The 14,060-nt window shown below is 53.0% G+C and overlaps 1 protein-coding gene across 11 annotated transcripts in view; it reads left to right on the top strand.

Annotated features, from left to right (window-relative positions):
• The window catches only part of GAS7 (growth arrest specific 7), a 218,192-nt gene that overhangs the window by 174,505 nt on the left and 29,627 nt on the right, over nt 1–14,060 (top strand). For all 11 annotated transcript variants that reach the window (XM_046674952.1, XM_046674962.1, XM_046674957.1 and 8 more), the window contains exons 5-6: nt 3,997–4,050; nt 12,013–12,102. In XM_046674952.1, coding sequence (XP_046530908.1) covers nt 3,997–4,050; nt 12,013–12,102 — 144 coding nt within the window. The remainder of the gene's footprint in view (nt 1–3,996; nt 4,051–12,012; nt 12,103–14,060) is intronic.

The raw sequence follows: 14,060 nt of genomic DNA on the forward strand, positions 1-14,060 counted from the left end.
TACATAATGTTATAAACCAATGTGACCTCAATAAAATAAAATCATCTGATATATATATTATCCATATTCGTACTCTCCAATTGTCCTCAAAATACTGCTCTTCTTCCCAGTCCAGGATCCATTCAGGTTTCACACATGGACACATCAGTTGCTATATCTCTTTGGTGTCTCTCGCTCGCTCCAAATAGCTTTATTGAGATGTAGTTCTCTTAGCAGTTAATTTACCCATTTAAAGTGTACAACGCAGTGGTCATAGAGTTGTGCAACCATTGTTACATCAATTTTAGAACATTTTCATCACCCCGAAAGAATCCCCATAACCCTTAGGCAACCACTGATCTGCTTTCTGTCTGTATAGATTTGCCTGTCCTGGACAGTTCGTATGAATGGAATCACGCCATCTGTGGTCTTTTGACTCTGGCTTCTTTGACTTTAGAATAGTATTTCAAGGTCCGTCAATGTCATACGTATTAGTACTTTGGTTTTTGTGGCTAAATAATGCTCCATTGTATGGATTTGCTGTTGCCATTTCATCTCAGTTATCATTTTAGTCTCTTTAAGTCTAGACTAGATTTCTGCACTCGTTTGTTCCTTGGAGCCCAGCTCAGTTGTCTTGTAGAATGACCTCCATTCTTGGTCTAATTGTTTGCTTGTGCTTAGACTCAGGCTCAGCAGTTTTGGCAAGAATACCACCTGGGGCCTATCCAGTGCTTCCTGCCGTGGCCCCAGGAGCCGCCCACTGCAGGCTCTCACCTGCCGCTGATGCTGAGTTTGAGCTCTGGGTTAATGTGGCGGCTACCAGACTTCTCCTTTGAGGGGGACGTTTTCCATTTTTAGTTTGTCAGTAATCTGTGGGGTAATCGGGTGAGACCATGTGCCTATCCTGTTCCCTAACAATCTTTGCACTCACCGCTTTGAGCATCTTTAATAATCACGGACTAAATTTGTTTTGACTTTGGGGTTTGCAAATGATGATTTTCTAATTCCTTGTACGTTTTTTGTTGGCATTCTTCCATAAAGAAATGCTGCCCTCTCTCTCTCCTCGCCTTTTGATGTAAATCACTTGTAGTCATTATTCACATTCATGCTCAAATTGTCCCAAATTTGGCTTGTGGGAGCCTCTTTAAGCTGGTCCCTGGGTCCTTTTGTTATATCATGGCATTCTTTGGACACTTTCTTACCTCTCGGCACAATAAGATGTTCCAGGTCCACCTGGCATTTGGAATTGGCCATTTTGCCAAGGAGCGTGAGTTCCTTTTAGCGGGCAATAGTATTTAGAAACCAGCTTCCAGCTAGTAGGTGTTCCCGCCGAGACGGAGGTCTCACTCCTCCTGGGCCCTTTCAGTGTAGTGCTGTGGGGTGTGTATGTGATGCATATATATGTACATGATGCACGGACATGACATATGTTTATGTGTATGACACTGGAACAATAGGCAGAGGTCAGCAGCAGCAAGTGCAGAGCCTGAGACTGCCAGGAAGAGCCTGTGATCCTCTGCCCGTCCCCCCAGCTGAATCTGCACAGCTGTAGGGCAGAGAGAGAGAAGGTGCTGACACGCACCCTTGGAACGTCGCTCTCAATGCCATTACTTGCACTCCTGTCCTGGCCCAAGTTATAGGGAGGGGCGTGGCCTTGGGGTCCAGCTTCATTCTACAGAGCCTTGGACACAGTGGTCCCCAAATCCATATTTGTGGATGATGGAGATCTTTTTTGTCCCCTGCAGAGACACCTGGAAAACAAGAGACTGTCCCAGGTCTAAAAGTGGAGAGATGGTGGAAGCTAGAGAAAAGAGTTATTCGGGCTTGCGTTCCAATTTCCTCTGTTTATTTGCCTTGTGACCTTAGACAAATTAGTTTTTGCAAGCCTCAGTTTCAAGGTCTGTAAAATGGAGTTGATGCCACTGAACTTGCTGGGGTTGGGAGGATGGCCAATGCCTAGCCTGGTGCCTGCCTCAGAAGCAAGCACTCAGTGGCAGAGGCCCTTGCAGACTTTCCTCCCACTAGTAGTTATCCTCTTCGTCCTTCTCCTCATCACCATCACCATCAGCACCAAAATATAGATTCGAAGGCTGTTGCCAGGGCTGCTGGTGCACTGGTTGCCCTTCCTGGTGGGCTGGAGTGGGAGCACGGTGGTGCTGTGTGTCCACGACAGGGAAACTGTTACAAGCTGCAGGACCCATCCCAAAGACTCCCCTTCCCCTCCCCTCCCCCTCCCCCTCCCCCCCTCCCCCTCCTGGCATGTAGCCTCTGCATGAGTGAGCCTGTAAGAGAGCTCTGCACCCGTCTCTTCTCCTTGGAGAGGGGCACCGGGGTTCGTGCTGTGCAGCCTCTGCCTGCCTCCCTCCTGGGCGGCCCAATTTTAGCAAGTTCCCTGGGGCAGAACTGCTAGCTTGGGAGGGACCAGGGTGGGTGACCTGGATGAGTTGATGCATTAAAAACATCTGCGGAAGCTATAGTTGGTCATAAGCTTGACGTTGCCCAGAGCCTGTTGGGACTGCTGGGGCAGCTGCCTTAAGTAGGGAGCCTGATGAAATAACAGAACATAGGTCAGTGTGCCTCCAAGGGAGGTCCCCAGAGTTGGCATCAGAGGCACTGGCCCCGCCTGAGACCTTCTGGGTCACAAGCTCTGGGAAGTGCAGCTGGGACTCAGCTTTGGGCGAATTCCCCAGTTAATTCTGACACACTCCAAAGCAAGATGTCAAGGTTAGTGAGTTCATTTTCTTGCCTGTGAAATGGATGATCTAAAAGGTCCCTCGGTTTCATTAGTTGACTTTACTTACCAGCCAAAATAGGTCTAGATGGGAGCAGGGGACTGAGGTGACCATAGCAAGGACTCCGTCAAGCTCCCTTTTTGCCTGATGAGCAGATGGGTTCCTGAGGCAGGGGCTGACCCCCACCCCTGGATGTCATCCTCCCAGGTGGTCCAGGGCTGTGCTGGCCCAGGGATGGGGGCTGCTGGTTCCCTGAGGCTTGCTGGAAAAGTCTTTCCATGCTTTTTCTGGGCCTTTTTTCCATGAAGTCCTGACAGCCTTACATTCCACTAGAGAAAGGATAAGGCACCAAGTCCCAGGACACACAGTGGCCACCCACAGGGCCTGAGGGGTGAGCTTGCTTCCCAGCTTGTCGTGTGGCTCAAGACAGGAGTGGACATCACATGTCCCACTCAGGGACCCTACTGAATCTGTAGTGTAACTGCTAATAGTGGGACAATAGAGACCAGAATTGATGCTCCCCTTTAGGGTCATAGGCTTTTAGGACCAGTGTGGTGTTTTCAGCTGGCGGCCCTTAATTTTCCATGCCAGAACCATCCTGGGAGTGGGGCAAGCTGCTGAGGACCTGTGGGCTCAGAAGTACTTGGGACGATGGTTTTCTTGCCGGCAACCGGAAGACGCAAAAAGGCAATCCAAAGTCTGAATGAAAGCCGAAACACGGCTCAGCTGAAAATCCCTCCCAGCTCTCAGGGTTGGGAGAGCGGCAAGTCCTGGAGGTAGCCAAGCGCCCCGGTGCCCATTGCACACATTTAGGGTTTGATGTGTAGGACCTGGGGGATTCAGAATAAGATGTCATGTTCTGAATCCTCAGTGCCAGGAGGCGGTGGCCTGCAATCTGCCTTAACCCCCTGCTTCTGGGTGGATTCTGCAGGTTCAGGCAGCCAGCACGCGGAACCACTCACCAGCAGAGGGCAGCTGAGGGGTTAACTCCCCAGATCACAGACTGGGAGAAGAGGAGGCAGACCTGGTTTGGAGCCGTTCCCTTGGAGCCTCTGCTGGAGGGTTCCTCCAGTTTGCCTTCAAGCCGGGAGCAGTGTGGGGTCAGGATGCTCCTGCCTGCCCTCTCGCAGAGTATGGTGACATAGGAGTTAACGGCAGCCTGAGCATCCTGAACTTCCCCAGCACGGGGCTTTTAACCAATCCCTCCACCTTCAGGGACCCCGAATGAAAAAGAATGCCCAATATGGAGAACAGCTTTGATGATGTTTCTTGCCTCTCTCCCCAGAATCTGGGATCCTCGTCACCAGGCAAAAAGCAGAGCAAGGAAAACACCATCACGGTAAGTGGCTCCTATGGCGTGCTCACAGGTTGAGCTGCAAGCTGGGGCTTTTCAGCCACAGCTGGGCTGTTGCCATGGCAGTGCGGACCGCTGAGTGGAAGCGATGCCCAGCCTGGAATCGGGGAAGTTCCAAAGCTTGGATGTAGCCGAAGTTTCCCCCTGCCTCCCCCAACCCCCTTCCGTCTGTCGATTCCACATTTCACTTTTTCTCTCCGGATGGTGGTTGGGAGGATGCCAAAGCCATTTCTGCGGGGCAGGCAGGGGATGGTACAAGTACAGGAGTGGGTTGAAGGGGGTGGACTGTGCTGTGTGCGAGTGACGTGACGTGTAAATTACAGCCACGGCGGGGTTGCTTTTGTGCAGGGTAACTTCTGGAAGATGTCAAAGTTAAAAGCAAGAGAAAGCGCCCTAAGAATAGAGTTCCTGGGAGTTCCTGATGGGAAGCAGGCAGCCTCTGCTGAGTGGCCAGACCGCCTCCCGGGGCTCTTCCAAAAGCCCGCCAAGCCCCCATGTGGAGGCTAGCAGAGGCTCCCCTGCACCCGACATCTGCCCTGTGCTTGGGGAAAGTGGGCGCTGGACATGAGTGCCTCCTCCATCTAGAGAAACGAGCTGTCCATCGGCTCAGACAGCTGAGAACCTGGAGATGTGAGAAGTGTGGTCCTGGGTTTGCTATTTGGACATAAGTGCAGCCAAGCCGGGAGCGGGGCATTGCTGTCTCAGGCGCCGTCATGCACAGTTCTCAGCCATTCTGACCACTGCCACGGAGCTGAAACCAGCAGCGGCTGTGCTCCCCTGGCTCAGGCAGGCTGAAAATCCCGCTTGGGAGGAAAAAGAGTGTCAGGCAAACAATAGCAACAGACATAACGCTGCCACCTTTGTATGCTTTTATTATGCAAAGTAGCAAGCTGAGTGGCCCATTTAATTCTCCACTCATGGTGTGAGGTGTGGGTGAGGGCACTGATGTAGTTTGGGGATTATGAACTGGAATCTACCCAGAGTGTCAATTTCAGCACCTACTAGCTGGGCCACAGCCTGGGGCAGGTCTCTGGGTCTCAGTGTCCACATCTGTGCAATGGGGAGATGGTGGGCTCTGTGCCACAGGGATGGTATAAGGACTAAATGAGTCCCTACTTGGAAACAACTTAGAGCCTGGCACATAGTGAGTGCTGGAAACACACTAGTATTCTTGTCACTCTGTTTACAGATGAGGAAACTGAGGCACAGAGCACTATCCTGCCCAAGGTCACACAGCTGGGAAGCATCAGGATTCCAGAGCTGTGCTCTTACCCTTCCCTGGTGGGAGTTGCCTCCGGAGGGCAGGGCGGCTCAGCCGTGTGGACTGAGTCTGTGCAGCCTCCTTGTTACTGGAGCTGAGGGGCCACTGGGGCACGGGCAGCCCCGGGACAGACTTCCCAAGGCCACAGACCCTTATCTTCAGATTGTCTCAAAACAGCCCCAGAGTGCTGGGGCAAAGCAGAAGCTCCCAAAAGTTCCCTGAAATAGGGGGAAAGAGGGAGAAGAAAGTACAAGAGGGGGATATATTAGAATTGTAGGAGAGTGAGAAAGAGAAATGTAAAGCGAAAAGCAGAGTGTTATGCCTCCCGGACTTGCCCAAGAGGCCTTTGGTCATGATGCCCAGGCCTGGAGGAGGGCCTGAGTCACCTGCTGTGTCCTGTCCTTCAGGCAGAGCTCAGGGCTTTGTCCCAGGGGGCTGGGCATGGGTGTGGCCCAGGGTCTCCTTTGCTGCACACCTTGTCCATACCTGCCTCAGGGGCCTTCCCTCCTCCTTCCCGCTGACTCGGCGGGAAAGTTTGCATTATAACCAATATCCCCAGAGGTTTTAAATGAACACTCCAGTCTTGGGGAATTTTTGCTGGGGAAACTGAGCAGGGGAAGGGCTGGCCAAAGGGCACAGAGTGAGTGAGGATGACCTGGGTCTGCTGGCTGCCAGCCCAGGTGACCCCACACAGCTCCAGGCTGGAGATGGGCTGAAGACGTCTGTATCGCTGCTCTTTCCCTTCCACGTAGCACTGGCTTTCCCTGGGTTCAGCCTGGGTCCTGATCCTCCAGAGCTCACAGTTTCCCAAGGAGGGGACACTGCAGGGCTGTTCAGAGGGGACGGAGGGAATCACAGCCCAGCTCCCAGGAGGTGGGGGCAGAAGCTAATGTCTCCCTGGCTTGTGGGGATGGGGTGAGCAACTTCTCGCGCTGTGTGACCCGCGGAGCAGAAATCTGCAAGCCTGGGCAGCAGAGGGTGGTGCATCCAGGTCCCAGTCTGGGTCATGGTGGGGCTGAGGGGCGAAGATGGAGCTTGATTCTGATGCTCTGGCTTCCCCACCCGGCCCAGAACACGTTTTGAAGGGCAGATACATGAGCCTCTTGACAGCATTAGGGCCTCGGCAGGGCTGGCAATCAAGTAGGCTGCTAGATTGGGAGTGACGGGCACTCACGGCAGCTCACAGCCCTTGGCGCAAACATGATGTATCAGGGTTTAGAGGATTTCAGAAAAGATGACGACAAAGCCACCTGGCCACACTCCTCTCCTAGAAAGAGGAATTTGGGGACTCCTGTGGTCCTCAGCCTTAGCTTCCGGATGTCACCTGTCTGTTGTCCCTGGGTGGGAGCTCGTGGGCTGGAACTGAGCCCTTGGGGTCATTTCTTTTCTGCTTCCACAGACCCCAGCTCTGGCTTTTCCCCTGCCACAGCCTCCCAGACCAGCTTCTCTCCAGGAGGAAATTCGGGGTCTGCCTGGTTGTGAAACCATGTCCTCGTCTGTGCTGCAGGCGGCTGGTCAGATAGGTGGGCGAGGAGCTGTGGCCCCTGCCCTCCAGCACAGCCTCCATGCTGGGCCAGGCAGGGGCAAGGGGCAGGGGTGTGCTCAAGGCCTCCCCACGCCAGGCCCCCTGGGTGGGTCGCCCTTGTGTTCAGCGGCTCTTGTGCCATGGCCAGGCGCCTTTGTTTAGTGACTACTGCTGTCCCCTCAGGCCCCCCGGAGAGTTTGTGGGGGCAGCCCTTTTGGCTCTGGCTGCCCCTGTGTGGGATGGCCCTGGTGGAACCTGAGCTGTACAGGGGACACTCTGGCTCTTGGGGGTGGGGGGGGGGCGTGTGTGACTATTTATCTGAGTGTTGGAGAGAAGAATTGGTGCCAGAGCGAAGATGCCACTGCTTTAAGGATGGTGATCTCAGGGGGAGCAACAGTGGGAGTGGCTCCCAGAACTTCCCCTATTCTGTATACATTGGGAGGCGTACCCCTCTCCTGCTCCCTGTCAAGGACCCCTTCCTACATGAGCCCCTGCCTTGGACGGGGGCGTGGCATAGGTCTGCCTCAGTGTGTTGGAAAGGTAGTGTGACACAGGTTAAGTGCCTAGACCCTGGAGCCAGATCATCTGGCTTCAGACCCTGGCTCCACTATGACACACAAGCTGGGTGATCTTGCATAAGTTATTTAACCTCTCTGTGCCTTAGTTTCCTCGTCTGTAAAATGGGGTAATAATATCCCTGCTTTACAGCATTGTTGTGAGGATTAAATGAGCTAATTCATGTAAAGTGCTTAGAACAGTGGCTGGCACATGATTAGCTCTTATTAGAGCAGAAGTGGTTCCTTAGGACCCCCTCTGTTTTGCTGGTAGAGGATGGAATTGAGGCACTTGCTGTGCCCAGGACACCTTGGGAGGAGGACGAGCTCTGTGCCAGAGGAGCAGAGATGGAGGGGACAGGAATCCGCACGTGGAGGGTTCCAGGGGCAGAGGCCTCTCTCCCTTCTCTTCCCTCTCTGGACCTTGGAGCACTGCTGGATCGAGCCCAGGGTCGTCCCAGGCTGCCTCTTCGTTTCCGGCCCCTCTGATCCAGGGACACTGAACCTTGCCTTTGAGGCCCGCGGTCATAGAAGCACAGGGCAGTCATAAGAGTGGTGGCCCAGGAATTAGGAACTAGGATCCCGACCCTGCCCGGCCACTTTTTAGCTGTGTAATAGTGGGCCAGGGACTTCATTTCTCCATGCCTCAGTTTCCTCATCTGGGCATGATCCTGCACTGTAGGTTGCTACAAATAAACAGTTCAGCTCTGATTGCTTCCAGGACATTAGCACACCCCACAGCTCTCACCACCCCCTCCACTGCCTCCCTCTCCCCGGAATCGTCTGTTCTTCCCACCCCAAGTTTCTCGTTTCAGGGAACGGAAACAGTCCTGTCCACTCGGGCCAGTCCACTCAGGGCTTCTGAGCCTTGGCACTCCTGACATTTCCCGTTGGAGAGCTCTTGGTTCTGGGGGGTTGTCCTGTGCCGCGTGGGATGAGTTGTGACAATCAAAAATGTCTCCACATTGCCAGGTGTTGGGGGGGGATGGAGGGAGCAAAGTCACCCTGGTGGACACTCACTGAGTTAACATCACAGTGCTGTGAAGTCTGTCTGTAAAGTGCCCCGTGTTCTCCTCCTCATCCTCTTTACTGTACTGCTCTGGGCTGCCATCGCGTCTCCTGTCACTGCGGAGCCTCCCCCCGGGGTCGCGGTCCGCATTCTCCCTCTGGTGCTCCAGTGCAGCTGCGCTGCAGCAGGCTCGCCCCAGAGCAGCCCACACACGGCACTCCCCTGCCAAACGCTCCCCCGTCTCCGCGCCCCTCCAGCCTCAGTGTCCCTGGATTCTGAGCCCCAGCCTCACAGAGCAGCTTGTTCCCCAGCCATGGGGGGCATCCTCAGACCTGGGCCTTTCCCCCCTGCAGCACTGGTCACCTGTCACCTTCCCCCCGCCCCGCCCCCGCCTCAATCCTCCTCTTACTACCTGAATGTCACTCCCTCTGAGATTCCTCCCCTGAGTCCCTTCCCATAGCCTGTACGCCATGCTTACCCCAGCCGTAGAGCCATCCCAAAGTATTGCCGTTACTTGTTTACTGGTTTGCCTTCCTCACGATGCTATAACCCCAGGAGGGCAGAGGTTATACCTTGTCTTTAGCCTCCAGTTGTTGCCCCGACAAACCTGTACTGAGCACCCATCAGGCACCCGTGCTGTGCCGGGTACCAGGGAAACAGCAGGACAAGGTGGTCTGCCTCCCCTCATGGAGCGGACGGACTGGCAAGGAAGAGAGATGCTCAGTAAACAATCACGAGACATATAATTGCAAACGTGTGTGTGCAGAGTGCTGGGGAATCTAGAGCTGTGTTGCCATGGAAAGTGGACGAGCAAGTGTTCTGTTGACCAGCATCGTGGTTGGGGGCTTGAGTTCTGCCGTCAGCCCAGGCTGGAGTCAAATACTTAACTTCTGTGGTCCTCGGTCCCCTCGTATAAAATGAGGCCAATGTCACGTGGCTCATGCGGTTGCTGGGAAGATGAAGTGAGAATGCGTGCAACGCTCTTGGCAAGGTGCCCAAGGAAGTGCTCCCCAGGAATTTGAGTCATTGCAGCTGCCTCCCACGAGGGGGCTGGCCAGGTGCAGTTCTCGAGATGCCCCCCAGGGTGTGCAGGGCTCTGTGAGGATTTGGGGAAATCCCTGTGGGAGGGCTGAGAAATCCTAAAACCAGAGTTGACAGAGGCGAGGACAGGCACCCTGGGACCCCTGGCCAGTCCATCCAAGGACTGATGTCCCCACAAAGTGGCAGAAGCCACAAGAGAGATGAGGCCTTATCCTCCCCGTCCCCTCTCCTCCAACCCAGCTAGCTCTCCTTCAGTGGGGGTTCCAGGGCCTTCTAGACCAGACAGGGCCCTTGAGAAGACATTTACACCCCCTTCAGAGTGGGTGTAAGGCCTCCAGCCTCCTAGTTCCAGGATTCTTAATGCCCAGTGTAATGGCATAGTGAATTTATCATTAAATTTGGTTGAAATTATGGACTACCTTATTAAGCAAAATAAAGATGGACTGTGACCACCATTGTTTGTTGAAACAAGGATAGCCAGAACACGGAATGAGCAATATGTGAAACTGTGGAATCCATCCCGTGTTTCCATGATGTTCGCAAGTAAGGCCCACACGACAATGGTCATCAAAGCCCTAGAAGGAGCCTCATCTCTGCACACACCTTGGGGTGTTAGCCTGAAAAGAGGGTTTGGGGAGACTGTTGCCTGATGCTGGACGTTGAAGGCTCGCCTCCCCCTGAGCAGGCTCCTGAAGGCCAGTGGCACCTTGACCTGGAGGAATTCGGTGCTGCCCATCTCCAGTGTTCTCTGGTCCTTCCTACCATGTCATGCTTCCTTCCAGAGGGAGAGTCTCCGCCCTCACGTCAGCCAGATGTCAGTATCCAGGAGGAGGGAGCTCCCTCCTTGGCTCAGACTTCTCCAGTCCTCTCCTCCCAGGACTGCAAGCCAGGCCCATGCCCCTGGCAGCCGCCCTTGAGTCCCTGAACCAGAGGTCACGGCTGGGGGCCCATGAGCCTGACTCAGCTGGCAGAGGAGATGATTACACAGTGTGGTTCTTGGTATTATTATTAACTTTGAATTAATTGCCAACATGTAAAAATTGAGACACGACATAAAAATCCCAATTTCCAGCTTCTCTCCAGTCATCACGTAAGCTGACAACCTGCACTCCTCATCCTGGTTTGACCACAGTTGGCGGGAACTGGGAGAAATCTGTCTCTTAGACAGACCTCCACAGCCCCCACCCCTTCCCAAAGCCGAGGCTTCTCACCCCTAGCCCGAGCTGCACTTCTGTGACATGTGGCTCCACGTTTGAGTGGCTGCCTGGCACTGGAATCCAGAACCTGGGGGGTTTCTGCCCTGCTCGCACCTCACACATCTGACGGCTCCACTTCAGATGCTGGGGCTGCAGTGAGGGGTTCAAGGCCGACAGCACCCCACGTCTCCGCACCTCCCACAAAGAGCGTGGATTAGGCGGCTCCTGATCTGGGCTTGAAGCACTGTCAGCAGGAGCAGCAAAGCCACTTCTTCCAGGACACAAAGTGAGGGGCGCCACAAATGTGCTCGGGTGGAAAAGTCTGAGACAGATTCCAGAGACACTGCCCTCTCCTGGGCTGGGGCCAGCCCCCGGCGTGCACCCTGATGATCACTTAAACTCCCTTTGTTCATCGAGTATCGTGAACGTACACGAATATCGTGCATATCTTGAGATACACTTCACAAGGTAGCCTCCCACCTCCACCCTCAGCCACATACCTCCTTTCCCAGGAGCAAATGATGTTGCCAGCTTCCAGAAGTATCTTGTACAGTCATAAGTTGCTTCTCTGAGAAATGTGTTGTTGGGTGATTTCGTCGTTGTGCGAACATCATAGAGTGCACTTACACAAACCTAGATGGTAGAGCCTACTACACACCAAGGCTCTATGGTACCAATCTTTTGGGTCCACCATCATATATGAGGTCTGTCATTATGTGGTGCGTGATTGTACATAAATAACCAAATGTGTATCTGTCCTCCCCCTTTCTTGTACACTAACGGTAACGGTAGCATGCAGTGAATACTATTCTATATCGTGCTCTCCGCCCCCAACAGTATATCCTGGCACACCTTCCTTATCGATACATGAGGACTTTCTCGCTGTGTCTTTCACCATGGGTACGAGTCCCACAGATGCCTGTCTGTCGTGCTTTTTTAACCATCCCCTGCTGATGGACGGTGGAGGTGTGTTCCAGTCTTTTGCTGCTACAAACAGTGCTGTGGTGAAAAACCACGTCTGTCCGTCACTGCGCATGTGCAAATGTATCTGTGGGATGGACTTTTCAAAGTGCAGCTGCTGGCTGGAAGGCTCTAGACATTTGAAATTTTGATAGATCCTGTTCCACTGCCCTCCAGAGAGTTTGTACCAGTTCCAGCCCCTCTGAGGTGGGTGTGCCTGCTGGTTGCCCCTCATCTGAAATGCCGAGTGCTGGAGCATCCCAAGATCCCAGTGCATGTGTGCTCTGTCAAGCTGGCCCTAAAGGGAGGCCTCTTTAGTACTGTGTCTTGGGAACAGAGCCTTCCCAGCTTCTCCCAATCCTCCAGCAAGCTAATTTTCTTTCTTGTTCTGTGCCCTACAGATAAACTGTGTGACGTTCCCTCACCCAGACACGATGCCGGAGCAGCAGCTACTGAAACCAACCGAGTGGAGCTACTGCGACTATTTCTGGGTAAGTGGTGCCTCCGTTTCCCCCACACCGTGGCTCTGAGGACCAGGAGTGGATACGCCGGAGGGGCAGGAGAGGCCTTGGGCTCTGAGCAGAGGGCTTCTCCTATTGAAGCCCCTAAAGGGCTGGCTGTAGGTTTAGCATCTGAGGCAGGAACTCTAAGACCCTCTTGGATTCCAAATCATTCCGTGAATCTCAGAGAATCAGTAGGGTTTTCATTCGTGGCACTATGGAAACCCCCACCAGAATGCGAGTAAGCTGAGGGATCACTTTCTTTGCTGCTCAATGAAGGCAGGAAACCAGAATCAATTTCACTAAAAGAATCTGGGTGCCAGACCTGCCCTGGTCACTCTTGTAGGTGACCTTGGACGAGTGCTTCACTTGTCCCCTTGGATGGCCTCACTGTTTCCATCAAAGTCAGGAGATTTTTCATGAGGATGTGTAGGGAGCCCCAGCTTTAATAATTCCGTGGTTCTGGAACTTTTGCATATTGTTTAATGGGTCCAGAGTTTCAGTTTTGTAAGATAAAAACAAGTTCTGGAAATGGATGGTGGTAAGGGTTGCACAACAATGTGAATGTGCTTGACGCCGCTGAACTGTACACTTAAAAATGGTTAAGATGGTAAATTATGTATATTTTTCCACGATTAAATATCTTTTGAAAAATGTAGAGTTCTACTGCTCAGAATCTCTGGGGACAGTCCTGGACATTTGCATTTTAAAGTGAGTAATGACTTTCAAAAGGAGATCACCCCATTCTGGGGTCAGATAGTGGTGATGGCTGCCCAACCTCGTGAATATATTAAAAACCTCTGAATAGTAAACTTAAAAAAAACTTTGCAAACACCCTGAGGAACAATAAACAAATTAAAAACTTTTTTTTCACACCACGCAGAATGGATTATCTATCCTTTTTTAGATTTGCTAACCGAGTACTAGACAAAAGTGCTTTTTTCTTTCTACCAAATCACTGTGCTCTAAGAGATACCCAGTGATTCCTGTTGCCGCCTCCATAGGGGTAGCTCCTCTTGCCCCGGCTGTGTCTCTTCCAGGTCTTCTGCGATCTGTGCAGAGGCAGCGAACGCTATAAAAAGGGCCCTGGCTTTGGTGTCAGACAGCCCTGGGAGAGGGCGGTGAGCTCAGAGGCGATGGTGAGCGGGGGCCAGGAGACCCCGTAGCGCATTCGTTTTGTTCTATCTGTAGTAAGAAGGTGTCGGAGGGTTTTAAGCAGGAATATGATGGGATCTGGTTTATGCGTGTCATGCAGGGAGGAGACACTAGGAGCAGGCAGGAGTGAAAGTAGCAGGTGGATGTGGGAGGGCAGGAAAGATGGTGGCTCTCTCCCAGATGGAGAGAAGTAGCTGGGTTTGGAGAGGTTGTCCCTAGAGAGGGGCACAGGACATGGAGCGTTCAAGGGTGAGTAGCTCGAGCCCTGGGATGGGCACCCTGGCGAGCTGGGAGTCAGCATGTGGGGTATCGGGTGGGGGTGTCAGGGAGCCGAGGGGAGCGTGTGGTCCTGCGCTGGTCAGCAGCATCCAAGAGAGCGACACTTGTGAGTTCCCATCTTAATTCAGGCTCCCCTGGGACTCTGATACTTACTCTAGTGTTTTATCTCCCCGACCTTCAAGGCCGTTTCTGCTAATAGAAATCTTTCTGCTGATACAGTCTTTAAGCCCTTTTCTTCTGGCTGGTTTTCCCTGGTGTGGACAAATCACTCAGCATTTCCATCCCGTGTGGGAGGCAGATTGGGACTCAGTATTTTGGCTAATTTTTCTTTTGCTTTTTTATCAAGATGTAGTAGTCATACGATGAAATGCACAAATCTTAAATGTCCTTGGAGAAACTTTAAATGCCCGGTGCAGCCCCACTGTGACACAGTGCGCCCCATGGGGTGGTGACCCCCTTGTCACAAGGGGTATTACTGTGCGGCTCAGAGGGCCTCCGGTCGGGGAAGCCTGGGA

The sequence above is a fragment of the Equus quagga genome, chromosome 11, assembly GCF_021613505.1.
Source record: "Equus quagga isolate Etosha38 chromosome 11, UCLA_HA_Equagga_1.0, whole genome shotgun sequence".
Classification (NCBI taxonomy): Eukaryota; Metazoa; Chordata; class Mammalia; order Perissodactyla; family Equidae; genus Equus; species Equus quagga.